Source organism: Pteronotus mesoamericanus, unplaced genomic scaffold (assembly GCF_021234165.1).
Source record: "Pteronotus mesoamericanus isolate MK-2021 breed Mesoamerican mustached bat unplaced genomic scaffold, CSHL_Meso_final contig_78, whole genome shotgun sequence".
Lineage (NCBI taxonomy): Eukaryota > Metazoa > Chordata > Mammalia > Chiroptera > Mormoopidae > Pteronotus > Pteronotus mesoamericanus.
Genome location: NW_026555258.1, coordinates 765,883 through 792,924, shown reverse-complemented (window position 1 = coordinate 792,924; position 27,042 = coordinate 765,883). Strand labels below are relative to the sequence as shown.

The 27,042-nt window shown below is 67.1% G+C and overlaps 3 protein-coding genes across 3 annotated transcripts; all 3 read left to right on the top strand.

The window, feature by feature from the left end:
- The first annotated feature begins 96 nt into the window (after positions 1 to 96).
- Positions 97 to 2,947, top strand: TMEM141 (transmembrane protein 141). The gene is made up of 5 exons (XM_054584781.1): positions 97 to 176; positions 402 to 468; positions 638 to 721; positions 987 to 1,094; positions 1,509 to 2,947. Exons 1-5 carry the CDS (start codon positions 123 to 125, stop codon positions 1,520 to 1,522), a joined length of 327 nt encoding a protein of 108 aa, XP_054440756.1. The 5' UTR covers positions 97 to 122; the 3' UTR covers positions 1,523 to 2,947.
- Positions 2,948 to 4,161: 1,214 nt separating this feature from the next.
- On the top strand, positions 4,162 to 11,740 carry CCDC183 (coiled-coil domain containing 183). The gene is made up of 14 exons (XM_054584780.1): positions 4,162 to 4,231; positions 4,692 to 4,813; positions 5,263 to 5,340; positions 5,487 to 5,654; positions 5,892 to 5,996; positions 7,428 to 7,550; positions 8,607 to 8,732; positions 8,822 to 8,876; positions 9,347 to 9,447; positions 10,287 to 10,447; positions 10,612 to 10,780; positions 10,875 to 10,985; positions 11,055 to 11,151; positions 11,625 to 11,740. The coding sequence occupies exons 1-14, from the start codon at positions 4,162 to 4,164 to the stop codon at positions 11,738 to 11,740; spliced, it is 1,602 nt and encodes a 533-aa protein (XP_054440755.1).
- A 440-nt stretch (positions 11,741 to 12,180) lies between these two features.
- Positions 12,181 to 26,169, top strand: RABL6 (RAB, member RAS oncogene family like 6). Its single transcript, XM_054584125.1, has 15 exons — positions 12,181 to 12,554; positions 17,477 to 17,611; positions 18,449 to 18,496; positions 19,449 to 19,501; positions 19,855 to 19,946; positions 21,171 to 21,311; positions 21,568 to 21,673; positions 21,967 to 22,070; positions 23,153 to 23,424; positions 23,597 to 23,744; positions 24,163 to 24,351; positions 24,427 to 24,652; positions 24,882 to 25,053; positions 25,564 to 25,607; positions 25,682 to 26,169. The coding sequence occupies exons 1-15, from the start codon at positions 12,425 to 12,427 to the stop codon at positions 25,862 to 25,864; spliced, it is 2,043 nt and encodes a 680-aa protein (XP_054440100.1). The 5' UTR covers positions 12,181 to 12,424; the 3' UTR covers positions 25,865 to 26,169.
- The last annotated feature ends 873 nt before the right edge of the window (positions 26,170 to 27,042 follow it).

Here is a 27,042-nt window from a genome sequence, read left to right as displayed (position 1 = left end):
ACGCCCGCCCCTCCACTTGCGCCTGCGCAGATCGGCCTTCCAGGCCCCGCCCCCCACACCCCGCCCCCGGCCGCCCCCTCCGCCCGCGCCTGCGTGGATCGCACCGCCAGGCCCGACCAGCCATGGTGAACCTGGGCCTGTCCCGGGTGGACGACGCCGTAGCCGCCAAGCACCCGGTGAGAAGGCCGGCCTAGCACGCGGGCTCTGGACCTCACAAGCAGACCTGAGCCGGGCAGGGGCTCGGTGGGCGTGTCCCCGTCTGTGGAAAAGGGCAGAGTCGGGACCCTCTTGCTTAGGGGACGGGCACCCAGCCTGGGCAGCGGGGAGTGCCCTGAGGAGGGACAGGAGGGACGGTGCAGGGAGACGGAGGGGCCTGAGCCTTCAACACCTGCCCCTCCCAGGGACTGGGCGAGTACGCCGCCTGCCAGTCGAACGCCTTCGTGAAGGGCGTTTTCACCTTTGTCACAGGTAAGCTGGGTCCAGGTGTCCCCGGGTGCAGAGACCTCACCCCCTGCCTTATCCGGTCTCCCCAGCAGGTGGCGCCATGTCGGCTGCCTGCAGGTGCCGGGAGCCGCGCAGGCGCCTCGGGCCCCCAGCCGGTGGACGGCTGGCTGATGGGGCCCGTGTCTCTCGGCAGGCACTGGTGCGACCTTGGGCCTGCAGATGTTCCTGCAGAGGAAGTTTAAGTACCCCTTTCAGTGGAACGTCCTGGGGGCCGTGGGTGGGTACTCTAGCGTCACTGCCTGGGGTCCCTGAAATGCCCCCGGGCTGCCAGAGGTGACTCTGGGTCTTCTGCGGGGGCAGGTTCCCACCGGGAGTGGGCGGGAGCTGTGTTCCAGGCATTCTTGCCTCCCGGGATGGGGCCCCCGTTCCCGGAGGGAGCCGAGCCCACACCGCCATCTGCCCAGGAGAGTCCTGTGCTCAGGTTCTCCTTCCCCGAAGAGCGCAGAGGCCCGGGCCCCCGCCCACCGGCCCCTGCTCCCCAGTCGCAGGCTCCGTGGCCAGCTACTGGGTGACCCGAGTGGAGACGCGGAAGTGCAGCGACCTCTGGCTCTTCCTGGAGACGGGGAAGCTGCCCACAGACGCGGGCCCAGGTGAGAGGCCCGGGGCCGTGGGAAGCGGAGGCTGTGCCGCTGGCGCCCATAGTTGGAGGCCGGCAAGCTTGGGGCGGGAGGGATAGGCTGTGCGGGGCCTCGGCACTCTGGCCTGCGCCCTCAGCATGCGCTCTGGAGACGGAACGCGTGCCGCGGAGCAAACTTCCCGAGCCCCGTGTGCAGGAGGAAGACGCCCCTCCCTGGAGAGGTTGGGTGGCCCTGGGGTGGCGGGAGCCCTGGAAGAAGGGCCGGCCTCAGAGGCCGGGCGCCAGACAGTGGGCTGATGGGCCCGAGTCCCGACCCCCACTGCCCGCGTCCTTGTTAGGGGGTTCTCCGCGGCTGTCGCCGCTGTGAAACGGGCACAGGGACCAGGAGCAACCTAGGGGCGGGTCTGTCTCTGTTTGCCTCTTGTAGATCAGCGCTCCTAGAAGACCTTCCCCACAGCATCCAGCGAAGGCCTGGAGAGTTCTAGAACACAGCCCTCAACCGCTCCACCCCCTGGGCCGGCCCTCCCCCCGACAGTGCCTCCTCGCACCCTGAGGTGCACAGGCCTCTCCTGCCCAGGGGGTCGCGCCCGCCGGGGCCACTGCTGGGTTGGCCTCCTGCGGGGCAGCGAGCGGCCCGGTGGACCCGAAGCCAGAGGGCCGTGGTACAGCGGCGTGAGGGGAGGGCGGCTGCCCCCCCTGGTGCACTGAGGCTCCCTGTCTGGCCCTGCGTCCCCCACGGTCAGCGGCGACAGGTGCTGCTGGGCCTGCGGCACTAATAAACGCCTTGATCTTTTTGCCACCTGAGTTCTGGAAAGCAAGCGATCGGAAAGCAAGTCAAAGCAGGAAGCAGCCGAGAGACAAGTGTCGCCTTCATGCCACGTGGCTGCTACTCAGGCTGTGCCAGGCAGCCCCTAACACTGAGCCCTGGGATTAGACCCTCCTGCTGGCCCTGGGGTCTGTTTCTGTGCAACTGGCTCAGAGGAGTGGACCCTGTGTGTACAGCCCGTTGCACCTGGCTCCTGAGAGACAAAGGACAGATGGTGGCTGTGCCCAAACACCTGCCAGAGGAAGTCTCTTCTCTTCAGGGGCGGAGGGAGGTCGGAGCTCGCTAACCGGAGCTCAGTCCTCATGGGAGGAAAGCTCGCAAGTGGGCAAGCCCACCCCCCTCAACCACCCCAACGGGCAGAGGTGCAGATTATATAAACTCTGGGCAAGTCCACTGGCCTTTGCAGCTGGCCTCCCATTCCCACCGAAGGCACACAGCACAGGGCCACGCCGCCCGCGCCAGCTCAGCCCCCAGGCCCTTGGCCAGCCGGTCGTTCAGAAGAACGTCTGCCGAGCACCTGCTAGGCCCTAGGACCCTGTGGGTGGGAAGGCAGCGGCAGGAGGCCCAAGATAACTGTGCCGTAAGCAATGTAGAGCCTCTTTCATGTAAAGGTCGAATCGGGCAGCCTGAGGCTGACAGTCAGGGGCCCGGACTCCTTTTAGTCAATTGCCTGTTGCAATGGCATCTACTCCAAATCTACCTCATGGTCCCAGACAGCTGCACCACCTCCAGCCATTGTGTCTTCATCCCAGCCACCAGAGAGGAGGAGGCGGAGGGCAGTTCACTCACCACTGTGCTTACACTGCATTGGTACACTGTGCAGAGGCACCCGGCAAGGCTGCCTTGCGCTGAGCAGCCCTGTGCCCCGACTAAAATTCAGGGGCTAGCCCTGGCTGGTGTGGCCCAAGGGACTGAGCACCGGCCTGCAAACCACAGGGTCTCTGGTTGGATTCTCAGTCAGGGCACTGGCCTGGGTTGCGGGCCAGGTCTCCAGCAGGGGGCGTGTGAGAGGCAGCCACATTGACGTTTCCCTCCCGCCCTTCCCCTCTCTCTAAAAATAAAATCTTTAAAAATAAATAAAATAAAATGGAGGAGTTCTATATCTCAGCAGGAAGGGAGAACCAATGTTGGGGAACAGCAGGCAGCTGCTGTCCCAGGCTCTGGGTCCGGGGTAGGGGGAGGTATGGGGCGCAGACTCTGCAGGTGTATGTGGCAGGTGCTTCCATCTCCCTGAGGGTGAGACTCAGCTCAGAGGGCAGGCGGAGAAGGTGAACTGGGAGTTTTAGACCTGACTGGACCCACTTTATACAAACAGAGCGACCAGAAAAGTAAAGCTTCTATGTAAGAGGTCATACGGGAAGACGGTGCTGTGACATCAGGTGATGCCATTGCTATGGCTGAGCCGTGACCCCCAACTTCACACGTTACAGCCCTAACCCCAGGGCCTCTGAAGAGGCGACGGAGTTACCATGAGAGTGGGCCCCAACCCCGCCCGACTGGTAACCTTGCCAGAGGGGGAGACGGGGACACAGGCAGGGACAGAGAAAGGGCCATGGGAGGACACGGGGACAGGATGGCGCCTGCAAGCCCAGGGGAGAGCCAGGAGGAGCCAGCCCTGCCCGCACCTGCAACTCAGAGGTCCAGCCTCCAGGCCACGAGGCGGGGAACGTCTGCTGTTCAAACAGCTGCCGTCAGAGGTGCTTTGTCTCGGAAAGTGACTCGGCCAGTGTGCGCCCGTCCCCCTCCCGAATCCCAGGCCGTCCGGTGCTTGATGCTCGTGCTCTATGGGAATCCTGGGCTGGGGGTGCAGAGAGGGGACGGATCCCTGCTGGAGTGACATCCAAAGCGAGACCCGGGGCCTCCCAGGGGGGCGCAGGCAGAGCTCAGAGAGAGGCGAGGTAGCGAGGGCCCAGGCCACCGGCCTGGCATTTGGGCCCGGCTGGGCGGGAGGAGCGGCCCTTCAGGAGACAGCGGAGGGAGCCGGGGCCGCCCTGCCACACCACTGCAAGTCCCCTGCCCGCCGGAGGGGGCGCCTGGCCCGGCGCTTCCTGACCTGAGAGAAGCCACAGGACTTGTGTCCAGGGCACAGCCTCAGGCCGACCGGGGGCAGAGGCGGTGGTGGGGTGGCTAGGAATCCCAGGGTTCCTTGGGCTTCGAGAACCTCAGGCCCTATCACAATGGCCCGAGATTCCGGGACAGTCTGAGGGTCTGAGCGGCGGCTCTGCTGAGCAGCCCAGCACCAGGCGTGGGCACCATGAAGATGCGGAGCGAGGCGGACGTGGACGAGAAGATCCAGGAGCTGAAGACCATTACCCGGCTCCAGGGTGAGCCGCGCCGGCGGGCCGGCCCCCAACGTGCCCGGGGGCCCCGGGGTGCAGGGCTTTCCGTTCCAACACAGGGGCAGTCCAGGGCCAACGGGCTACGGGCCACCTGCCGCCTCCCCACCAATGGCTGGGAGAAGGCACCAAAGGGGCCTGCCATGGGGGGGGGGGCGCGGCGAGGAGAACCTGGGGGCTGCCCAGATGGTTGTGCGCATGGCGGACCTCGAAGCCAGAGGGAGCCGGAGGAGACCCAGCTGCTTCCGTGGGCCAGCCGGTCAGAAGGGAGCCTGGGTGGTCCCCATGGCTCAGCACAGCCACCCAGGTGGCGCTGCTGAGCGGTGTGGCCCGGAGCCCGCCGGCAGCGTGGGAGTTAGGCACAGGGCAGTGGAGGCTCCCCAGCTCCTGCGTCCTGGGAGGCCAGGCCCTGGGCCCACTGGCTGCCCCGACCCCCGGCTGCCCACAGAGCAATGCCGGGCGCTGCAGACCCAGGCCATGAAGGAGAAGACGGCCAAAAACAAGGCGACGCAGGCGCTCTTGCGCAGCAACATCCGTCTCGGGGCCCAAAAGTGGGCTTTGGCCAAGAAGGTGACCAGCCCAGCCCCTCCCAGCTGCCTGGGGAGGGGGGCGGGCACGTGCTGCACCAGACGTGCAGGTGGACTGTGGGCACCTCCGCTCCTCTCCCAACTCTGACTTCTGCAGCTGGGGCATCTCTGGGGGGCCTCCCAGGGACCTGCTCTGGGCCCCAGCCCCTCCAGTGGGCCCGGGGGGCGGGGTTGCTGATGAGGCGCCCTGTCCTGGGCTGCGGGCTGCGGCCGGGCCCGTCCAGCGCCCTGGCCCTGTAGGGAGGCCTGGGCCCTCATCACCTCTGAGCTGGGCAGCCTGCATGGCGTCCTGTAGCACTCTGTCTCCCGGGGTCTTGCTGCTGGGCGGCCCCGGGCAGAAGCAGCTCCGGGAAGATGCCTGGTGGGGCCGGTGGCCGGCATACGCAGACGTGCCCCCAGCTCAGCCGCCTCCGCCGCCGCCGCCGCCCCCAGGACGACCAGCAGTCCATCGCCAAGGCCTGCGGGAAGGACGTGCCCATGCGGCTGGCGCATTGCCGCTGCACCATGGAGGTACGGCGGCAGGAGGGGCCCCACCCCCACTAAAGCGTCGCGGCCGGTGCGGGGCAGAACGAGTTTCCCACCCCCGGGGCTCTCCCCGCCCACCCTGCTGCAGGCGGGCCCACGGGCCCCTGCGCACCATACCCTCCCCAACCCAGGTGGCACGGGAGAAGCTGCGCAAGTACGTCTTCGACCGAGTGAACGTGCACAACGCGCTGATCCACCTGGCGCGGCGGCGCGGGCAGCAGCTGGAGAGCATGCAGCTGGCGCTGGCCAGCCTGCAGAACCAGCCGGCGGCCACCAAGGAGGAGCTGCGCCTGCGGCAGGTGGCCCGGCGAGCGGGGCGGGGCCTCCGGCGTCCGAGGCGGGGCTCCTCGGTGGCAGGCCCGGGAGGGGTGGGGCCTCTGGGACCGGGATGGAGGGCCGGGCGGGGCTTCGCGGGGTATGGCCTGGAGGCGGAGCTCCGCGGAAGCGGGTCTAAGTGAACAGGACCTTACCCCCAAGAGCGGGCCTCGCTGCCCCCAGCGGGCCAGGCTCTCATTGCGCCTTCGGGCAGCCCCCAGGTCATCCGCCAGCTGGAGAACAACATCGAGAAGACGATGATCAAGATCACCACGAGCCAGAACATCCACCTGTTGTACGTGGACCTGCTGGACTATCTGAAGAAAGTGAGCCCCTCACCCGAGCACCGACCCCAGGGAGCCCAGCTGGGTAGGAGCTGGGGTCTCCGTAGGGATGGAACCGCCCCTCCTCGCGGTAGGGCCTCCCCCCAGGCCTGCCGCTGTCCTGGCCTAGCTGCCTGGAGAGGACTGAGGCAAAAAAAACATTCTTCGAGAACTTGTCACTGCTGCTCAAAGAAGGCGTCTCGGGGGATCAGAATGGTTTGCATTGGCTTGCATGTACTGGATGGTTAGTGTGGCTTTTTGTTTGCCCGTCATTTTTCATTGCTTGGCCTCTGAGCCCCGAGAAAGTCCCCCAATGTACAGGGCACGTTGCCTCAAAGCAAGCCGGTGGCCTCTGCTCGCTGCCCACCATGGAGGAAGCCAGCAGGGAGCCCCCAGTGGCCGCCAGCCGCCGGGAGGCAAGACCCCCTCCCGGGATGCCCCTCCTGGCCCCCACAGAGCAGAGCGCAGGCATCTGCCACAGGCCAGGCGGACGGTAGACGGCGGGTGGGCGCAGCCCGCAGACCCGGACCGCGGGCCCCAGAGCCGGGCAGCACAGCCCCACCCTCCAGCTGGTCCCCTTGTCCCGCCCCCGCCCGGCAGGCGCCCGAAGGCCCCGTGCACCTTCCCGTCCTGGGCTGCTCCCACTGTCCCCCAGGGCCCAGCTCCTCCTCCACCGGGACCCGCTGTGTGCCCCCCAGCGGGGGCACCTTCTCTTTCCAGAACATGTGCATTTTTAAAAAATAACACCAGGGGCCACCTGCATTTTTTAAAAACAGCGGAGGTTCTGTCTTGCAGTCATGAATGACAAAATACCAGGGGCCAAGGTGTCTTGGACATCTGTGCCCCCGGCCCTGTGCTAAGCACCTCACTGCACCTTCTTGGTCGACAGCGCCCTTCTGGAGAAGCCAGGATCACCTCTGCACAGATGGGGCGCCCGGAGAGGCTGGCGTCTCTCCCAAGGTCCCACACGAGCTGGCCAGCGTGGCCTGGACCTTGAGTCCTGCGTCTCTGACCCCAGCCCACCTCGAGCCCCCTACTTCACGTCACAAAGCAGCCACTCCCGAGCGGCGGGTCTCCCTGGGTTCAGCGTCCCCTCTCACAGGGCAGGACGCCCCATCGCAACCTTCTGGAAGTGTCGCTGGGCTCCTGGCCCCAGACGTGGGAGAGTCCGCCAGGGAGATGCTGTGTGCCCCTCCCAAAACACTTCCCTTCACCTGCCCTGTGCCCCGCAGGGGGCTGGGGCCACAGGCCACTGTCCCTGGGCGCTCACGGTCTGGAGCGAGGGGTGGGTGGCGGGCTCGGTCCACTCTGCAGGGCCCACAGGAGCACCGCGTGGGGCCAGGGAAGCTGCTGTGGACAAGGGGCGGCACGCAGTGGGCCCGCAGCCCTGGGCCATCGGGCTCCACGCCCACCTGCCCTGTCCCTTCGGCTCAGGAGCTGGCAGGGTACCCCATGGCGCTGGACAAGCTGCAGAACCTCGTGGCCGACTACTGCTCCGAACTGTCGGACATGACCGTCATGTCCCAGGACGCCATGGCGATCACAGACGAGGTCAAGGTGAGCTCCGGGCGCCAGCAGGGGCCCCGCGGGGCTCTCTGCTGGACCTGCCTGGCCGAGGGCCCCGTGGGATGTCCCCTGCGCACAGCTCCTGCAATCGCCGGAGCCGAGCGGCCCCCAGCAGCCTGCTCTGCGCATGCTGCGGGGCTGGACAGAGGGAGCCCCCTAGGCAGGGAACCACAGGGTGGACAGACGAGGGACCCAGTCTGTGCCAAGGCCCCCGAGGCCGCCCGCGTGAAGGGGCCGTGTCAGGAGGAGCTGCTCGCCCTTTCTGGTCACACAGCCTCCAGCCAGTACAGCAGAGGGAGACCCAGGGGCGCTGCCCTCCCAGGGCAGCCGGGTCAAGGGGACTCTGGAGCCAGGGCCGTCTAGGCCGGGGGCGCGCCGGGCCTGAGCGCAGTGGCGGCCGGCTGCTGCGGGCAGCTGGGGCTGGGGCGTCGGCCCCCCACCGCCCCTGGAGCCCAGGAGGAACTGGGGCAGATGCGGTCAGATGGGTGTGTTGGAGCAGGTGCGCTCCGGCTGCGGAAGCTGGGGCCAGACCAGTGGCGGAGTGTTGAGGGGGGGGCGGCTGAGAAGCCTTTAAGAAGTCGCTGATGGGGTGGCGCTGAGTTGGCTGTGAATGGTGAGCGACAGAGCAGCCTCCAGGAGGCGTCAGCGGGTGTGGACGGACCGTGGCGCTAGCCCCGGCAGCAGGACAGGGGGAGACCAGGTTTGGGGGAGGGTGATGAGCCGCTTTCAGACTCGGGGATCCGCTGCAGCGAGCTCCCTCCGAGCGGAGCGGCCGGAGGCCGGGAGAGCGCCCGAGCCAAGCCGTGGCCGCAAGGAAGTGCCTGGGGCGCAGGAGGGAAGGCACCGCCACCCAGAGGCCGGGCGGAGGGGACACGGGACCCCAGAAGGAAGGTGAAAGCCGCCGGACCGTGTCTTAGGGGGAAGGCCCTGCCTACGGCCTCGAAAGCCGTTCCAAATCTAGGAAGATGGGGTCTGAAAGCGGCTGCTGGGTTTAGCGCATGGGAGGCCTCATTGAGACAGACCCCCGCCACCTCCCTGTGCCCCCAGATGAACATGAGGCAGGGGGAGGCCACCTTCATCGAGGAGCGCCGGGCACGGGAGAATAGGCTGAACCAGCAGAGGAAGCTGATCGAGAAGATCCACACCAAGGATACCAGTGAGAAGTACCGCTGGGTGAGCGCCCGCGGCCCCAGCAGCTCGAGGAAGGGGTGGGGAGGGTGCTCCCCAGCACTGGCTGCTGCTAACCCGGCCCCCCCAACCAGGGCCAGAGGGATTTGGACTTTCCCTCCAACCTCATGGGAATGGAAACCCTGAAAGGTAAGTGCTCAGCTCCCTGCATGTCCCCACCTAAGGTCCCAAGAGGCCAGCCCTGGCTCGAGCCGCCCAGTCAGGTCACTGTGAGGCCAGGTGTGACCTGCAGTGGCCCCAGTGAGGGGTGTGGCCCTGCTTCTCCCTGGATCTACCTGCGGAGGCTGAGGGCCTTGGCCACCAGCTTCAGGGCTCCGGCTTTGGGTTCCTGGCCCGGTGTGGCTGCGCCCTTGGTCTCTTCCCTGGGCCCTGAGCTGCCCCGAGAAGCTCCCCGAAGGCTCACTGAGCCACGCTGCTTCCCCTCTGCCCATCTGGATGGGCGGCCCTGGCCCCTCCCCCGCAAGGGCTGTTAGGGAGGAAGCAGGTGAAGGTGCCAGTGGGCGATGGGGACCCAGCTCTTGGGTGGCCTTCCCTGATGAGGGGCAGCTGTGGGGGCACCCACCCCTGCACGCTGCCCGTCCTCCCTCTGCCCTGCTCAGTGAAGAGAAGAGGGACCTCCATGGCCAACATCGAGTACCAGTCGAATATCACCGCTTTGGTGGAGAAAGTCAAGAGCACCGTGCGGTGCTCCCACCTCTGGGTACTGCTTCCTGGCGCTCCCGGGCCCTGGGGGAAGGGCAGGTGCCCCCCACCCCGCTGAGCAGGGCCAGGCTCTGCAGGCGTCTCGTCTTAAGATTTTTGATTTATTTACTTTTTTTTTAGAGAGGGGAAGAGGGAGAGAAACGTCCATGTGTGGTTGCCTCTCGCTCGCCCTCTACTGGGGACCTGGCCTGCAACCCACACCTGGGCCCTGAGTGGGAATCGAACTGGTGACCCTCTGGTTCACAGGCTGGTGCTCAGTCCACTGAGCCACACTGGCGAGGGCTGCAGGCACCTTTTGTATGAATGAATACACAGTGCTGTGGCCTCCTCAGCTCAGAGTAGAGGGCTCTCTCGGGACACAGCTGGCACACGCCAGTGCGTTCCAGGGGACATGCGGAGCCACACCATCTGAGGATCCAAGCCCCAGGGCGTGGCCTCCACCTCCAGCCCCTCCCTGTCCCAAACTGTCAGCATTACAGCGGGTGGCTGCCTCTCCACCTTCCCCCCGCCCCCCGCTTCATTTTAATCCAGTCTGGGTTTATTATTAGTAAGCCTTCAGCTCCTACGGCCCACGGCCCCGGCATGAGCTTGTCGTCCCCTTACAAGCGCCTCGGAGCCGTGCAGCCTCTTAGTGGTGGTCTCCGGTCTCTGCCCTCTGCTTGCTGTGAGGGTTCCATGCGGTGATGCCCACGAAGTGCTTCAGCCGATGGCCCCCCAAGCACTCAGTGCTTGGCTGCCCTGGGCGTCATTGCCGACCACCGGGCAGGACCCGGAAGGAGCAGCCCTGTGGGTTCCGCCCGGCCAGCCCACACTAGCCTCTCCCGCTGGCACCACCAGGACATCACAGGCCAGTTCCTGGCTCAGAGGACCACGGAGGACAACCTAGAGGTGCAGATGGGGGACTGTGAGGCGAGGCGGACTCAGCTGGGAGCCCTGATGAGGCAGCTGGAGATGGAGGAGGCGCTGCTCAAGTTCCACCAGATGCCCAGCTCCAGCAGGTACCCAGGTGCCCGCCCTCCTCCACCCGGAGCCACACGCCGGGCTGCCGGTCCAGCGCAGGCTCTGCAGATGAGCCTGGGGCCATGTCGCAGCCCCCGAGCCCCTATTAGCGTAGCACCCACCACGGCCACCGGGTCTGTGCCCATCCCATCATCCTCAACAGCTTTGAGTCTGCCCAGAAGAAAATGAAGGATATACTGAAGGAGGAGGAGGAGCGGCTGCAGCTGGCCCAGAGGAACATGACCAAGGGCCAGAAGCTGCTGCTGACCGTCCAGATGGGCATCGACAACCTGTGCTTCCGGCTCGCCGGCATCGCCCTGTCCCGCGCCCAGGTATGGGGGGAAGGCAGCAGAGTGGGGAGCAGCTGCCCCGACAGGGAGCCTGGGAGGGGCCGGGCCGAGCCGAGCCCCTCCTCCTGGCCCGCAGAGAGAAGTGGTGCCCTTGGACAGCCTGGACGTGCACAGCAAGCTGGCCTACTGCGAGAAGAAGCTCCTGTACCTGGCCGACAGGGTGCAGGCGTTGTCCCCGACCGAGGAGGTAGCCTTGTGGCCCCGGGGCCTGCTCGTACAAGCGCCCTCAGAGCTGACAGCCCCCTGTGCCCTGCAGATCAACATGAAGGTGAGGGATGCCTTGGAGTCCTCGACTCTGAAGGAGAAACAGAACACCAGGATCACCTTTGAGGACCTGGAGGAGGACATGATCGGTACAGGCTCCGCGAGGGCTGGGGGGCCAGGTTGCGCCCCGGGGTCGGATGTGGGGCTGGCGGCTGGGCTGAGCTGTGCAGGGGCAGAGGCCGGGCCTGTGGCTTGCTCCATCAGACCGGGACAGCCCTTACCGGGTTTCTGCGGGAAAAGGAGGGTCAACAGTTTAAGATGAGCACCTCCAACGGGCCGGGGACACGGGGCCGTGCCCACTTGTCTGGTCCCTGGCCCTGACAGGGGGTGACTTGGGCAGGGAAATGTTGGCTCGCTGTGACATTTTGATGAGGAAGTGAGGGGCTGTGCATTGGTCAGCTTGCAAGCCCTGGGGCGCAGTCTCTCCCCGAGTGTGCAAGACCCCAAATGCCAGACTAACAGGGATACAGAAAATAATGTCGCCAGTACCTGGCCCTGCGATGGATGAGGGCGGCAGACAAGACCATGACCTAAGGCCCGACTCCCGCCTGTCCCTCCCCAGACACCTTCCACTTCGCGGATGTGGACCACAGCTACGTCCCCTCGCGGGCCGAGATCAAGAGGCAGGCCCAGCGCGTGATCGAGGGGAAGCTCAAGGTGCCCAAGAAGAAGAAGTGACCAGGAGCGGGACCCTGCCCCCTCCCCCTGCCCCCAGGCCACCGCTTTGTTATACAAATAAACAGTTTTCCACAACTGCTGGGGACTCGGGGCGGGGCGGGGAGGTGGAGGGAGGCTCAGTAAGTGAATCTGGGTCGGGGGCGCGTACGTGGGGACCACGTTGGGAAGACTGCGGGAAGTGTGGTGTACGATGTGGATGCGCAGTCCTCCAGTCCAGGGGAGAGGGTAAGAAAAGGGGTCTCAGCGGACTGGCGGCCGGAGTCCCGGTTTAAACTGAAACCCCTGGGACCGCCTCTGTCCACCCGGCCCCGCCCACCCCGCCCCGCGCGTGCGCGCCGCCGAACCCCTAGGGCCCTCGCAGCGCCCCGTAGCCGCGCGCTCTACCCCCGCGCACGCGCACTGCCGCACTCCCGTGGCCCTCGAGGCGCCCCGTAGCCGCGCGTCCCGCTGAGCAGTAGCCAACATGGCAGCGCTGGCGGGCGGAGGGCGGCCGCGCCGGGGGCCGAGGGGCCCGGAGCAGAGTCGCCGCGGCTGAGCTCCCGAGAGGCCTTTGAAGCAGGTGCCCGGCCGCCGGGACGCGGGGCATGGTGCGATCCGCGTCGCGCCGCCGCCGCCGCCGCCGCCGCCGCCGCTGCCGCCGCTGAGCTCACTGGCCACGCCGAGCTCGGACACGGAAGCGGGAAGATGTTTTCCGCGCTTAAGAAGCTGGTGGGGTCGGAACAGGCTCCCGGCCGCGAGAAGAACATTCCCGCCGGCCTGCAGTCCATGAACCAGGCTCTGCAGAGGCGCTTCGCCAAGGGAGTGCAGTACAACAGTGAGTGGGCGCGGGGGCGTGGGAAGTAGGGTCCGCAGGCCCGGGCCGGGGTCCCTGGGACTCGGCAGAAACCGACCCGGGGAGCCCTGGGCGGCCTGTCGCGCCTCGGGCAACTCGCCGTTTGCGGGGCGATCGTGGCAGATCCTATTCATATGTTTTAGGATGTGCCTGTACGTCGCGGGTGCCCTAGCGCATTCCCTTTGGTCCGGAGGGTGGGCGGGCGCTGCCCTGTGGCCGTGGGTCCTTCCCGAGGAGCGCCGGCCCAGTAGGAAACCTGTGTTTGGCTCGCGCAGTGAAACTGGCCCGGGCGGTCCGCGTCCGCGATGCGCTCTGCCGCGCCGCGACGGGTCCGGGTGACCACCTCCGAGAGGGATTCTTACATAACACGGGAAGAGCTCTGAGGTCTGTGACCCTTTGAAAGGGGTGACGGGCTCTCCGTCCGTGAGCTGGGGTCACCTGCGCAGGGGCGACGAAGTCCCGCTGGCTCCGGTAGGACGAGCTCGAGGACCTTTGAAGACGGAATGTCTCCGACGCCACACATTCTTGCCCCCGCCCCGCCCCCCTTTTAAAGATGCGTTTGTCAGGGATCTAGTTAGAGAAGCCCGGAGCTCACTTGCCGCTGCACCAGAGCCGTTGACAGCCGGCGGCGTTTCCAGCCCTGGTATAAATTATGTAAACGGCAGAGCTCCTCGATGCTGTCTTCCTGACCTCTTTTAAGTCTTTCCGTCTGGTGGGTTTTTTTTTCCTAACAGTTTTTAAAGGCTTTCTGTGTCCTCTGCTTTTAGGTCGTTCCCTCTCGAGTATTTTCAAAGGTGCTCCAAGATTTGGGCCTTCTCCCTCTTTGCTCCTTGAAGGGGAGCCTTCTAGTCTGTGATGCCATGTTTTGGTGACCACGTACGGTATTAAGAAACTGATCGGAAAGACTTCAGGGCAGCTTTCAAAGCGAGGCCATTGTTGGGGTGTTCCACTCAGGTTGTGTGTGCATGTATTTCTCCGACAGGAAGAAAACAAGTCAAAGTGCATATTTCACAAATCTTTAAAAGCTTGCGTTCCCTATTTAACTTTATTACTTACAGTATTATTTTAAACACATTTCCAGCCCTTTGGAAATTTGACCTAGAAACTGGAAACAGTTCACCTTCTGGAAAGGCCTTCCTGACAGCCCCGCCCCTTAGTGTGGGGGGGGTGGGGTCGGGAGTAGACACGCCGCCCTCAGGCGGTGGGGGCCAGGTGCGGCTCCCCTAGAACCAGATGGAAGGAGAAAGGTTGGGGTTTGGACCTGAATTACAGCCAGAGGGACGTTGTCCCTACGGTGGAGTAATAAGCGATTTAAAAACTTCCTGATGTCCTGTCTTAGTTGACTAGAATGTCTCAAATTTTTATTTTCCAAGATGTATTAGAGGAGCAAACCAGCAATGTGATAATTACAGGTTCAGGATTTTTGTAGGTGAGAGTCGATTTCCAAGTACACGTCCTCATAGAATGTTGTCCCCCTGGGTCAGATCGGTCGTTTTGTTTTCAGTTGCTCGATAATGAGAAGTGACTTGTGTCACACACGCACAGAGCCCCCCGCTAGAACCAGGTCAGAACCAAAACCCAAACGACGCATGGGGCCCTGTTTGTCGTTTGCAAGGCGTTCGCATGTCGAGTGGAAGGAAGAGCGTGACCCGAATGGGCCCGCGCCGCCTGTGGCAGCCGGACACAGGCCGTCAGCCGCGTCTGCGGGGCAGCGTGGCCTGCGTGTGCCGGCGGCAGGACCGCCGCGCTCGGGCCGCGCGCCGTACCACAGAGCTGCCCCCGGACGACAGCCCGAGCCCGGCCGCCGGGCCGCGGGGCCGGGAGTTGGAAACGGACTTGAGCTCTTCCTCACTGGGACCGTCTGGGAAGGTCGATTCAGGGCCGGGCGGCTTTCCCTTCGGGGAGTGAACGGCTGCTTTTGAGGAGCAATTCGACCTGCCCAGTGGGGTCGCCGACCTACCTGCCCAGTGGGGTCGCCCGGCACGTTGCCGAGCCTTGCTGCCCGTGACCTGTCACGCTTCCTCTGTGGCTGTTGCTTCTCCAGCACTCGCCTGCCAGCGCACATGGACTGTGTCCGTGGTGAAAACCCAGACGCCGTCCCTGCCTGTGGCGCCTGTGCTCTAGGGCGCCGGGGGCGGAGGACGGGGCGCCGGGAGGCAGGCAGCGCCCTGGGGCCTGTCTGAAAGGTTGGGGGCTGCGGAACCAGGGAGCGTCGAGGGGGTTGGGGCTTCAGGTGGAGGACGGAGCCGGCCGGGTGGGGTGAGAGGGTGCGGGGGAGGCACAGCAGGTGTGTCCTGGGCTGCGCGGGTCACGGGGCCCGGCTGCGGCGCAGCAAGGCCGGGAGAGCGGTGCGGGCGGCGAGCTGGCGGGCACTTGGGAAACAGAGCTGCGAAGGACTCTGAGCAGCCAGGGACCCGCTGGGAGTTCGCTGTCACCGTCCTTGTGAGGGGACGGCTGCACAGCGAAGGGCGTCACGAGCAGTAAACCCAGGTCTCCTGCAGAGGTGACTGCACGTTTGCCTCTCAGAGAAGCCAAGTGGTTGGGGGTTTTGGGGGTGGGTGTGTGTGTGTGTGTGTGTGTGTGTGTGAGAGAAAGAAAAAGGTTTTTATTGTTAGGAAATGTGTGGAGATGTGAGTGAGCCAATAGCGAATCGGGGGGTCGGGGGAGAGTCGCGGGCCGCCGTGCGGGCCGCCCTCTGCGCCAGGTCCTCGCTGTGGACAGAAGCCCTGTCTGTCTGTCTGTCTGTCTGTCTGCCTTCCTGGAAGCCAGCTGGTTCGCCGCAAGCTCCGCAGAGAAAAGGCTGCTCTTCCCACTTTGAGGTGAATCTCAAAGGTTTTTCCAGGCACATCACTTGGCTCAGCGTGTGTGAGCCAACGTCTCAGGTTCTGAGATTGATTCAACTTTGTTAAGTCGGGATTACTTTTGTTTAACAAATGAAACCAGATCGTTTTACTTATTTCTGACATTCTAGGGCTTCTTTTAATTAACCTTTAAAATGAGTCAATATCAAAGTTTAAAATGATTTGACTTTGGGAGAAAGTAAAACTTTCCATTCTCAGAAGCTGAAAGAAAATAGAAAACAAATGCTTTTTAATTGGTGAGGATAAGAAGAAGGAAGTTCCAAGATCATGTCAAGATTGTGAACCGGCAAGTCCCGTTTGGCAGAGAGCCCGTGGGAAGGGAAACGTGGTTGGTCACCGAATGAAGAAGTCGACACGGGAAGTCCGCTGGGGACAGATGCGCGGCGCCGAGCCGGAGCAGGTCCGGCGCGCGTCAGGCGGGAAGATAGGATGAAGGAGAGGCTGTATTTGGAAAAAAGACAGGATTTCTCCGTAATTCATGAACCTCATGAAACTGCAGGCCGTCTGAGTCCAGAATTTCATATCGTCTGCAGCTGGAAACAGCACTGGAAACTTTTGGAATCAAAAAGAAAGACCGAGGAAGCAACCAGAGCGAGAAGACGGGCTCGGGGACAGCGCGGCCTCCGGGGACACGGCCGCCTCGGGGACAGCGCGGCCTCCGGGGACACGGCCGCCTCGGGGACAGTCCTGCCCGCCTGGCGCTCCCCTCCGCGCGAGCTGTGGTTTGAGGCGACCGTGATGAGGCGGGTTCAGCCCGAGACGGACGGCCTGCGGTGCGCAGGTGCTCGCTGGAGCGACCGCTGGAGGGGCGCCCTGGAGGGGGGCCGCGGGGCGGGAACGTGCCGGCCGGGCGTGTGCGGGCCACGTCTCCGCGTGCGGCGGTTCTGCTGCTGGCAGTGACCATCAGCACGGGGACGTGGGCCGAGAAACCAGAGTCCCAGAAGCCAGCGCGTCGTCCAGGGCACGGCTGGTCAGAAGTGAGGCATTTGAAAGCCTTTGTGTTATTTAAGGGGAAGAGAAAGACGTTTATTAACTTCGGAGTTTATCACAGCAAATGTGAACGCTAAAAATTGAAGAGTTACCACTCAAAAAATAGGAATACATCAGCAAATAGAAGAATAAAGACTGCACAGCCCTGATGTTGTCCTGCAGAGTGAAAGGTCGCTGGTTTGATCCTGGGTCAGGGCTCCGGCCTGGATTGTGGGCTCGGCCCCTGACTGGGGCGCGTGTGACGGGCAGCTGATCGGTATTTCTCTCCCATGTGGATGTTTCTCACCTCCTCTTTCTGCCCCCCTTCCCCTCTCTCTAAAAAATAAATATGACCTTAAAAACCAAGGCCCTGCCCAGCGGGGTGGAGGCGGCACCGGTCAGCCCCGCTCTGGCCACGCCCTGGGCCTCGCCCGCCGCGCCCGCTCTGCAGGGCGCCCCACTGCCCTCCTCGACGTCTCCCTGCAGCAAACCAGACCGCGGCGCCTGGCGCTGGGCCGCGCATCTCTCCGGGCAGCCGCAGCCCCGCTCGCACACCCCTGCCCCGGCTTGTCCTGCTGGCACGTGGCCGGGCGCGCTCTCCCGGCCTTGCCGTGTTCTGCCTGCAGGCCCCTCTGGAAACACTTGTTGAGCAGCATAAAACACAGGCTTTCTGCTGTAGCCCCCACGTGGGGCCGTCAAAAGCCTGGCGCTCTGCCGAGTCGCGCGCCAGAAACACAGCTGCGGCAAAGTAGGTCAGGAGCGAAGCGTTGGGGTCTAGGAGCCTGTGGGCCTCTCCGCAGTCCCGCTCCGGAGAGACGCTCCCCTGGGAGCCCGAGGTCCGAGTGGGCGCCCCGTGTCTGCCCAGCAGGAAGCGCCTCCCGCTCCTCCAGTGAGGATGGGTGGGGCGGGGCCCGTGGGCTCTCGTGGGGCCCCGCCCCCCTCCGGACACCCCGGCCCGCCCGCCGCGCAGGCAGGGGTGTGCCGAAGACAGTGCAGGCGCGCATAGACTTGGGGCGGGGGGTTGGCTGTGGTGTGGTTTCTCTGCCTGATCTGCCCTTTCTCCCCCCCCGCCAGTGAAGATCGTGATCCGCGGGGACAGGAACACCGGCAAGACAGCGCTGTGGCACCGGCTGCAGGGCCAGAAGTTCGTGGAGGAGTACATCCCCACCCAGGAGATCCAGGTCACCAGCATCCACTGGAGCTACAAAAGTGAGCGCTGGCGGGCGGGCTTCGTCCCGTGGCCCTGCCTTGGCGGGGTCCCGGGGGCGCCTGCCCCGGTGTGGCGGCGGCGTGGGAGCCCTGCGCACCTAGGCCTGTGACCTCAGAGTGGCTCTCTCAGGGAAGTCACTTTTGGGGACCCTGGAATCCCCTCCCACAGAAGTGGACAAGGCGGCAGGGGCTCATGGGGCAGGGGGTCCCAGGCCTCCCTCTTGAGCCTGGAGACCTTGGGAAGGCCCGGGGCCGCGTGCCAGGGAGCCTGGCCCTCGCTGCCGCGGCAGGAGGGGTCCTCAGTCCCCCTGCGCCACAGGTCTTTGCTTCAGGGCTTGAAGGCCCCGTCCCTGAAAGGAGCTGACGGGCAGAACAGGTCCGGGGGCCGCGGCTGCCCCTCAGGACGCAGAGCTGCCGCCCGGCTGTCCGGGTTCACGAAACAGGTTCAGCGTGGCTTTCCACTGAGAAGTCTGCAGCAGGGCACACGGGGCCTTTGTAGGGGTCCTGCGTCCCCTCAGCGACGGCCGGGCCGCGTCCTGGGACGACGGCAGGGCCTCTGCGCAGCCCCTGCTCACCGGCCAGGGCTGCCTGGGGCCTTCGGGCAGCACCCCAAGCTCCACCTGCCCACCCCCCAGCACCCCCTTCCTGGCCAGGGGAGGCCGGCGGGGCAGGGGCACCGGGGTCCCCTTGGAGTCCGTGGGGTGAAGGGCAGAGAGCCTTCCTGCGGCCGGGGAAGGGGTGCAGGGCCGGTGGGGCGGGGGGTCCCAACGGCGCTAATGGCCCGTCTTTGTGGCACCAGTGGGTTGCTTGGGTGCTAATCGCGCTTTCTCGTTTTAGCCACTGACGACATCGTGAAAGTCGAGGTCTGGGATGTGGTTGACAAAGGTGAGTCGGCCGTTGCTGCGGGTCCTCCCCCTTCACGCTTCGCGCGCCTTCTCGCGAGCAGAGCCGCCTCGGCCCGTCTGTGCCCGGCCCCTGGACGTCCTTGTCTGTCGCGGCCCCCGCCTGCCTTCGTGTCAGCTCTGCCTGCAGCGGGCAGGACGGGACGTGGGCACCGCGGGGCCTGCTGGGGACCGAGGTCTGCGCCGCTCAGGCAGCGGCTCGCCCGCTGGCCCCGGGCAGTGCCCGCGGGGGCGCTAAGGGGAGCAGCCTGCTCTCCCCCGCCCCTTGGCACCGGCTGGATGGGGTTGGAAGGCGACGAGGGGCTCAGGGAGAGGCTGTGAAGGAGACGGGTGTTGGTTTTTTAATAAACGAACCCCGGTTTGTTCTGAGGGGTTGGTTTGTTTCGCCCGGCCGGCTGCTTCGAGCCTGGGGGACCCCGGATTCCCCGGGCGAGAGCAGTCCCCGCTCCTCCATTAGAAGCGCCTTGGCCATGGGGGCGGGTGCTCTGTGTCACTCGGGGTCCCCAGCGCTCGGCCCCGGGTCCGGCCGGTCCCCGCAGCAGCGGCCCCTGAGCCTCCGCGAGCTGGGGGCCGCGCCCTCTCGGGGCTGGGGCCTGTCACCCCTGCCAGGCAGGGCTCACGCGCGAAGCTAAGCCTGGAGGGGGCATGGGCATGGGGAGCGCCCCGGGGCCCCCCACCTTCAGGGCCGGCCCCGCTGCTGGCCTCCTGTCGGGGCTTTTCTCCGGGCGGGACCGGGTTGGGCCGGGGAGCCTCACCCGGGCCCCACCACGTTGTGCCCGACGGGGCGCTCCAGACGGGGCGCTCCAGCGCTAGCGTGGGGCCTCCGGTCCACGCGGCGCCCCCTGGTGGTGGGACTGGCGGGTGCGGGGTGCGGGGTGTGAGGGAGGGGCCCCGCCGCGAGCGCCCACCTGGTCATTTCCGTGTCTTTTAATAAGGAAAATGCAAAAAGCGTGGCGACGGCTTGAAGATGGAGAACGACCCCCAGGAGGTGAGCGGCGTCCTGCCCGGGGGCCCGCGGTGGGGCGGAGCGCCGGCCCCTGCTTTCCAGACCCGCTGCCTCCGCGCGGCGGCTCCCGGGGCCGGCGCCGTGCCAGGGGCTCCGTTGGCCCTGCGCCCAGTTCGGGGGCCCGGGAGGGACGTAGGCGAACTGGCCAAAGCGCGCCTTCCTGTTGCAGGGGCCTCAGGTCTTAAGGGCCCGGGCGCACCCCCAGGCCGCGGCGGGCTGTGCGGACTGTAGGAGTCCTAGTCAGGCTCCCGGTCGGGCTTGTCCGAGGGCTGCGGGTTCCCACCGCGGGAGCCGCCCGCGGCGCTGCCTCTCACGCGCGGCGCCCGCCCCCGCAGGCGGAGCCCGAGATGGCCCTGGACGCGGAGTTCCTGGACGTGTACAAGAACTGCAACGGGGTGGTCATGATGTTCGACATCACCAAGCAGTGGTAAGGGGCCCTCAGCCCGGGGCCAGGGGACAGCCACTGGCATCCCCGCCGGGGCCGTGGGCCGTGCACGCTGGCCGTTCAGCCTCGTGGAACCCGGCCCAGGCCTCTCTGGGCCTCTGCACGTGTGGGCGCCTGCGTGGGAAGGCGGGCGGGCTCGGGATGGGCGTGCAGCGGGCCTTACACAGCCCCACGGCCTCTCCTGAAAACTCTAAAATCTGGTGGAATGAAGCGGCGCTTTGTGTCGGGCACCCCCAGGAACACCCCACATTCTTTGGTCTGTGCTAGGATGACGTATAGCAGATCCGTCTCAGCGAGAGGCGCCCGAGCAGGATCAGCCGGCGGGGAGCGCGGGGCGAGGCGGGGTGCTGGGCGCCAGCTCCTGGGGCCTCTGCGTGGAAGCACGTGGGATGGCACCTGTGACGTGTCCATGGGGACTCGTGGGATGCGGCACTGGGACCACCTACTCCCAGAGGAAAGCAGGTGTCCCGAGTCAGCGCACAGAGCTCCTTGCCAGGCCAGGGCTGCCTCCAGCTGATTTGAGGCGCCACCAAAAATCTGAGTCCTTGAGACGCCAATGTGGGAGGGGCTGGCAGCCTGCGGGTGCACCCGGCCTTCACGCTACTCCCTGGCGGTTACTGTTATTACCGCACGGGGACCCCGACGTGTTGGCAGACCCCGGCGTCGGGGCTGGCTCGGCTGCGGTGGGTGGCACCCGGCCAGACTCCTGCGCATTGTGCACGCACGTTTCCTGCCGTGCTCGGCTCTTGCGTGCATGCTGTGTGCCCGTCACGGCGGGCCACCTCCCTCGACCCCGGGTGCCCCGCAGTGACGCAGGCCCCAGGGCCTGCCGGGCACGGCCGGCAATGCACCGGAGACGCGTGGGGAGCTGGGCGGTGGAGCCGTGAGCGTGGGCGCAGGTGCTGAGGGCCCTGTGCCAGGGGACCACGTGAGCCCCCCATGTGACCCAAGCGCAAAGCCCCGAGTCAGTGAAGGGCCACCTCGGAGAGCCCTATGAGCCCTGTGGCCTGCAGAAAGGTGGTGAAGGCGTAGCGTGGCAAGGGGGTGCGTGAGCGCCAGCGACAGACAGCACCGGAGGCGGCCTGGGGACCGGAGGTGGCCTGAAGCCCCCGGAAGGCGGGGCAGCAGGCGCTGCGCGGGGGCTCGCGGGTCCAGGGCACTCGGGCTGAAACTCAGGCGGGTCTCTCCTCACGTGCGCCGCCGAAGGACCTTCACCTACATCCTGCGGGAGCTCCCCAAGGTGCCGACGCACGTGCCGGTGTGCGTGCTGGGCAACTACCGCGACATGGGTGAGCACCGCGTCATCCTGCCTGACGACGTGCGTGGCCTCATCGACAGCCTGGACAGGTGGGTGCTTTCGCGGGGGCCCTGGCCGGGGGCGCAGCCTGGGAGCCGTGCGGCGGGGGCGGACCCCGCGGGAGGCAGGGACAGTAGGGCCCTTGAGTGGCTGGAAGGGTGCGTGGCGCTGCCGAGGCCTAGGTCTGGGTCCCCCGGGGCTGCTCGGGGTGGTCGCCTGCCGAAGACAGCTCAGATGCAGGGAGGGCAGCAGGGCCGCTCAGCCCACAGCTGCGCCCACGCCTCACGCTGTGGCCTCCGCAAGCAGACCGCCGGGCTCCTCCTACTTCCGCTACGCCGAGTCCTCCATGAAGAACAGCTTCGGCCTGAAGTACCTTCACAAGTTCTTCAACATCCCGTTCCTGCAGCTGCAGGTGAGCCGGCCCTTCCTGCGCGGCAGGCGCCTCGCTCCCGCGGTGCTCGGGCCCACCCCCCGGCCCCAGGCGTGCAGTTTGGGGTGAGCTTCGGGCGCCGCCGCCACCCCACGGACGCTGGGGGCCCCAGGGTGGCCTGCCGTGTCCCCGCCCCTCTGCTGGGCTGGCTGGAGACCCAGGCCTCCCTGGAACCACCTGCGGCTGCCGGGTATGTGGGCACCGCCTCCGGCCGAGGGGTGGGCGCCGCGGCCCCCCCGCCCCGCGCGTGCTCAGGCAGCCGCTCCCTCCTGCAGAGGGAGACGCTGCTGCGGCAGCTGGAGACGAACCAGCTGGACATGGACGCCACCCTGGAGGAGCTGTCGGTGCAGCAGGAGACCGAGGACCAGAACTACGGCCTGTGCGTCCGCTGCGCGGGGCGCAGCAGGGGGCGGTGTCCAGGCGGGGCCGCGGCGGCGCCTGTCCCCTCGGCCTGCGGGGCTCGTGGGGCTCCCGGGGTCGCTGCGTCGGCACCGGGTTTCCGTTAGTAATGGCAACCGCGAAATACCTAGGGGAAGGCAAGCACTTGTCTGGAACAAGTGGATTAAGTTTGAAATGGAATCCACCCGGCCTTGGGGGGCACCGCCTGGCTCCCCAGGTGCTCCTGTGGGTGGGAGGCCCCGCCCCCCAGCCTGTGGGGCTGGACCCCTGTAACCGTCCTGACAAGACCCACAGTGGCTCCCAGCGGTGGGGCCTGACTGGGGACCCTCGGTTCCTCAGAGCTGGCTGCCCCGCGGCCGCCCCAGACAGCCACCTGGCTGTGGGGACACGGGCACACAGGTGGGGTCCCCGCTTCTGCCCCGGCCAGCCTCACCTGTTGGCCATCGGGCGTGTGGTGCCGGGACCGTTGACGGGGCGCCTTCCGCCCAAGGCCCCCGCGGGACCCGCCCCCTGACATTGTCTGGCTGCAGCCACAGTCCCGGGTGGGAGCTGTTTCCCGGGCGGCGGCCGCAGAGCCGGCTCCTGGAGAGCCCCTGGCTCTTGGGAGGGCTCCTGCGGTGGGACCGGACCCCTCCAGTCGCAACAGCAGAAGGGGAGGGCAGAGCGGGGCAGCGCCGCCGCCGCAGGAGGCCGGGCGGCCGAGGACGGGCCGCAGCCCAGAATCCACTCCGGCCGTGTCGGGCCCAGTCTGGGGGAGGGCAGTGTGCCAGGCACCTGCGCCCAGCCCCCGGGGGCTCGGCCTGCCAGCGGGGACCGGCCTCGGGCGGGTGCAGTCCCACCGCCGCTGCGGGGGCCCTCCTCCCGGAGGCCGGTCCTGCCGTCTACACACAGGGTGGCAGGCAGGTCAGCCCGGCCCCTCCTCCCCGGCCCTCTCCCCAGGGACGCTCCGCTTGACACAAGGGGGTGCGTGGCTGCTGAGCTGAGGGCAGGGACACTGCTGCCATCACAAATGAGAGAGAGGGAAGACGGCTGCCTTCTCACTCCCACCCTGTGCCCCCCCAGCTTCCTGGAGATGATGGAGGCGCGCAGCCGCGGCCATGGGTCCTCGCCGGTGGCCGACGGGCAGAGCCCGTCCTCGGGCCCCCGGTCCACGGGGAGCGGCGGCCCCAGCACGCCGCAGGCCGCCCCCTCGGCCTGCCCCTCCCCGCTGTCCCCCACGGAGGCGCCGCTGCCCCCCACACAGCCTGCAGCCCCCGCCCCGGCCCCGCGTCGCAGCATCATCTCCCGGCTGTTCGGGACCTCGCCGGCCCCTGAGGTGGTCCCTCCCCCGCCAGGTAGGCCCTGGGGCGGCCCCTCGGGAGGCGTGGGCGGCCCGAGTGGTGGCGCCATCTGCCTGGCCCTGTGAGCTCCCCCAGACCTGCATGGGGTCCCCCTTCTTCCTAAGTGGTGGCTTGATGGCCCAGCCACACCCAACCCCCGGCTTGTGTCCTGTCCCTGTGGGCACAGACCCAGTCCCCGCTGCAGAGGCCCCGGCGCAGGCACAGGACATGGAGGAGCTGGTTCCTGCAGGCGGCCTGGACCACGGCTTCCTGGATGACGTGGCCCCCCCAAAGGAGAAGAGAGTCGGGGCTGAGGTCCCCCCGGACAGTGACAGGTCAGGCGGTGCCACGCCCCCTCTGAGCTGCAGGCAGCAGCGGCCCCCCCAACCCCCCGCCCCGGCATGCAGGCCACACACCCCCTACTGGTGCTGAGCCCCAGGCGGGGCCCGCTTGCGCGTCCCCCGTTCCCGTGCCTCCGTGGGAATGCCAAGGAGGGAATGGAGCCAGTGGTGCCCTCCGGCCCGAGTGCCTGGCCCCAGCGTCGGGCCCCACGCCGCGCGGAGACCACAGGCCGCCCTGCAGCCCCCCGTCCCCGAGACCCGTCTCATACCCCCGACAGCCCCGAGCTGGGCCCCCCTCACCGCCTTCCCCGAGGGCAGCGGCCCGCAGTCGGTGTCCGGTGCGGGTGCTGCGGGGGTCCTGGGGGCTGGGGCTGGCCCCGCTTACAACCCCTGGCCCCTGTCTCCGCTGCAGTGATGCAGAGGCCCCAGGAGGGAACCCACTGGTGGCAGGCTTCCAGGATGACGTGGACGTTGAAGACAGGCCACTCAGCAGGTCCCCACTGCCCGTGGGCCCTGTCCCTGACCCCAGGGAGAACACCACTGTCTCCAGTGAGGTGGCGGCCCTGGCCCCCCAGAAGTGCTCTGAGCCAGAGACCAAACAGTAGGTGGGGTCGCGGGGGGCGGGGCTCCAGGGGCGGGGCGGGCACAGGCCCCTGACCGCCGCCTTGTCCTGAAGGCCCTCTGCAAAGGCCTCGAAGCCACCCAGGGGCACAGCCCCCCGGGCCGCCGAGCCCCCCAGGCCCCCCGCAGAGGGCGCCCCGCTCAGGCCCGAGGACGGGAAGGACGACGAGCCAGCAGCATCGTCAGAGAGCGACCCCGAGGGGCCCATTGCTGCCCAGATGTTGTCCTTCGTCATGGACGACCCCGACTTTGAGAGCGACTTGGAAGTGCCCCAGCGAGCGGTGAGCCGCCCGCGGCGTGTCCAGGGTGGACGGGCGGGGAGGCTGAGCGCTCCAGGGGCCGTCCCCCCAGCCCAGGCCTGCCCGCCCCCCACGGCGCCAGTGCAGGGGCCTCGCCGTCCCCTGACCCTGGGTCGGCGGTGGCCCCTGGTGGGGGCTCGGCACCTGCCCGGGAAGTGGCAGAGCCTGGCCGCAGGGCTGACCAGGCCGGCTCCGTGGCCTGCTCCCCTAGGACGAGTTCCCGGTGCGAGAGGATGCCTCCGACGTGACCGACGAGGACACCGGCCCCGCCCCGCCGCCCCCGCCCCCCAAGTCCCGCATCCCCTCCTTCAGGCAGAAGGACGACACGGATCTCTTTGGCTTGGGGCTGGAGGAGACAGGCCGCAAGGCGAGCAGTGGTGAAGGTAGCTGGGGGCCTCGGGTGGGGTCACAACCATTCAGCGCTGCTGGGGGCGCGGTGCTGTCCTTCCACACCCTGGGGGTCCTCAGAACAGCAAGGCCGCCCCGCAGGGCCCAGCCAGCTGGCCGTTAGTTTCCCTGGGTGCCCCTCGGCCTTGGTTGGGGTCCAGCTGTGCTCCAGCGACCTGGCGCTCAGGGTTGGGGGCCGGCCCCGTGCCCTCCCAAGAGGCATCGGGGGGTGCCGCTGTGGGCTGGCGGGGAGCTGCACGCACCCCAGGTCCAGCCCCCTGCAGAAGCGCGGGCACAGCCTTCAGGCCCGATGACTCTCCGGGGCTCCCTGTCCCTGCCCTTCACCCTGGACCTTGAGTGCCCAGCTCTGCCCCAGCCAGCAGTGTCAGCTGGTTCCGGGAAGGGAGAGTCAAGGGCCTTCCCGGGCTTGGCCTCGGGGGTGCGCCTGCTGCCAAGAGCGCTCCAGGGCCCGGTGGCCGGGCTCATGCAGTGTGTCCTCTGTGCAGATAAGCCTCCGTCCAAGGAGAAGAAGAAGAAGAAAGGCAGAGAGGTATCTCATGCAGGGGCTGGGCGGTGGGGGGGCCTCCAGTCTGCCCACCCTGCTGATGCCGGCTGCGCCCGCAGGAGGAGGACAAGGCTGCGAGGAGGAAGAGCAAACACAAGAAGGACAAGGACAAGGAGGAGCGCCGGGAGGACCGGCGCCGGCGGCGGCGCGAGAGGACGGCAGTGGACGAGCTGGAGGCCTTCCTGGGCGGTGGGGCTCCGGGAGGCCGCCTTCGTGGGGGCGGGGACTATGAGGAGCTCTAGGCCCGCCCCTTAGGGTTTGCCCACTCGGCCCCCGGGCCCGCAGGCAGGGGGCAGCGGCCGCCCCACGGCTTCTCAGGGAGGGACTAAGGCCTGTGCCGGTGAGGCTGTCTGTTTACAGAGGCGGGAGCACCCTGGTCGCCGCCTGGCCCCTGCTTGTCCGGCCCCGCATGCGGCCCGGCTTCCGCGGAGCTGGGCGCTGCACCCGTGTCGTGCCCGTTGTGGGCGCCTCCAGCTGGGCCAGGGTGTCCTCCCTCGTTCCCTTTTTCTCCATCCACACTGACCCCCAACCATAAAGCTCTTGTTTTACTGCGTGTCTGTGTGCCGCTTCCTCCTGTGGGGCTCCCAGGGCGGCCAGGCGGGCCGGCCCCATTGCCTTCAGTCGAAACCAAAGCCTTGGGCTCCCGTGGGGCCAGCTGCCCCTGGGGCAGGAGGCCTTCCTGCGGGAGCCACGTGTCGTCCAGACCCGGCCAACGTGGCCACTGTTGTGCCTGTCTGCCCCAGGCCGCCAGGGCCAGGGCTGGGCAGCTGCACCTGGGGGCGGGGACAGGGTGCCCGGCTCTCGAGGACAGGTGTGTGTCAGTGCTCTGCTGGCCTCCACGGGTCCCTGGCCTGTCCCAGCCACCTGCAGCGCCTGCCCTGCCCCCTCCCCCACAGTTGCCATGGGGATGGGGCGGCTCTGAGGCCGAAGTTGCCCCTCTGGGTGGCGGGCTGAGCACCCAGTGGGAGGGTGGTATCTGGGTGTTGCCTCCCTCTCCCAGTCGAGCTTTGGAACCGGGGGTTGAGGGGGCGGTGGGCCAGCAGCTGCTGGGCAGGCACCCAGCGGACAGGCAGGGGCTACCCTCAGCCCACGGGGCTGGGCGTCCCTGTTCTCACCCAGGGAGGAGGCCAGCACGGTGTGGGCTTGCCCAGGGCCCTGTCCCCACCCAGCACGGGTCCCGCCCTCTGGGGCAGAGGGTGTCCTGCTCCTGTCCTCTGCCCAGCCAGAATGTTCCCTGGCTTGGCGCTTGCTGGCCGGGGTGGGAGAGGGGGCCGGGGGTGCGGCGTGGCCCGGGGTGCCCCCTGCAGCCTGGCCCGGCCCGCCTGACACTGGAGGTGGTGGTGGGGGCAGGGGCCGGCAGCTGGTCCTCGCGTCGGGGGGCTGGGCATCTTGCGAAAGGCTTCAGACCCCAGTACGGATT

Bases quoted from the DNA above. Each gene is read 5' to 3' on its own strand.
- TMEM141 (XM_054584781.1), top strand. From the start codon at position 123: ATGGTGAACCTGGGCCTGTCCCGGGTGGACGACGCCGTAGCCGCCAAG. The intron at 469-637 runs GTAAGCTGGGTC...GTCTCTCGGCAG, and splicing joins CGTTTTCACCTTTGTCACAG to GCACTGGTGCGACCTTGGGC. The intron at 722-986 runs GTGGGTACTCTA...CCTGCTCCCCAG, and splicing joins GAACGTCCTGGGGGCCGTGG to TCGCAGGCTCCGTGGCCAGC.
- CCDC183 (XM_054584780.1), top strand. From the start codon at position 4,162: ATGAAGATGCGGAGCGAGGCGGACGTGGACGAGAAGATCCAGGAGCTG. The intron at 5,655-5,891 runs GTGGCCCGGCGA...GGCAGCCCCCAG, and splicing joins AGGAGCTGCGCCTGCGGCAG to GTCATCCGCCAGCTGGAGAA. The intron at 9,448-10,286 runs GTACTGCTTCCT...TGGCACCACCAG, and splicing joins TGCGGTGCTCCCACCTCTGG to GACATCACAGGCCAGTTCCT.
- RABL6 (XM_054584125.1), top strand. From the start codon at position 12,425: ATGTTTTCCGCGCTTAAGAAGCTGGTGGGGTCGGAACAGGCTCCCGGC. The intron at 21,674-21,966 runs GTGAGCCGGCCC...TCCCTCCTGCAG, and splicing joins TCCCGTTCCTGCAGCTGCAG to AGGGAGACGCTGCTGCGGCA. The intron at 22,071-23,152 runs GTGCGTCCGCTG...GTGCCCCCCCAG, and splicing joins GAGGACCAGAACTACGGCCT to CTTCCTGGAGATGATGGAGG.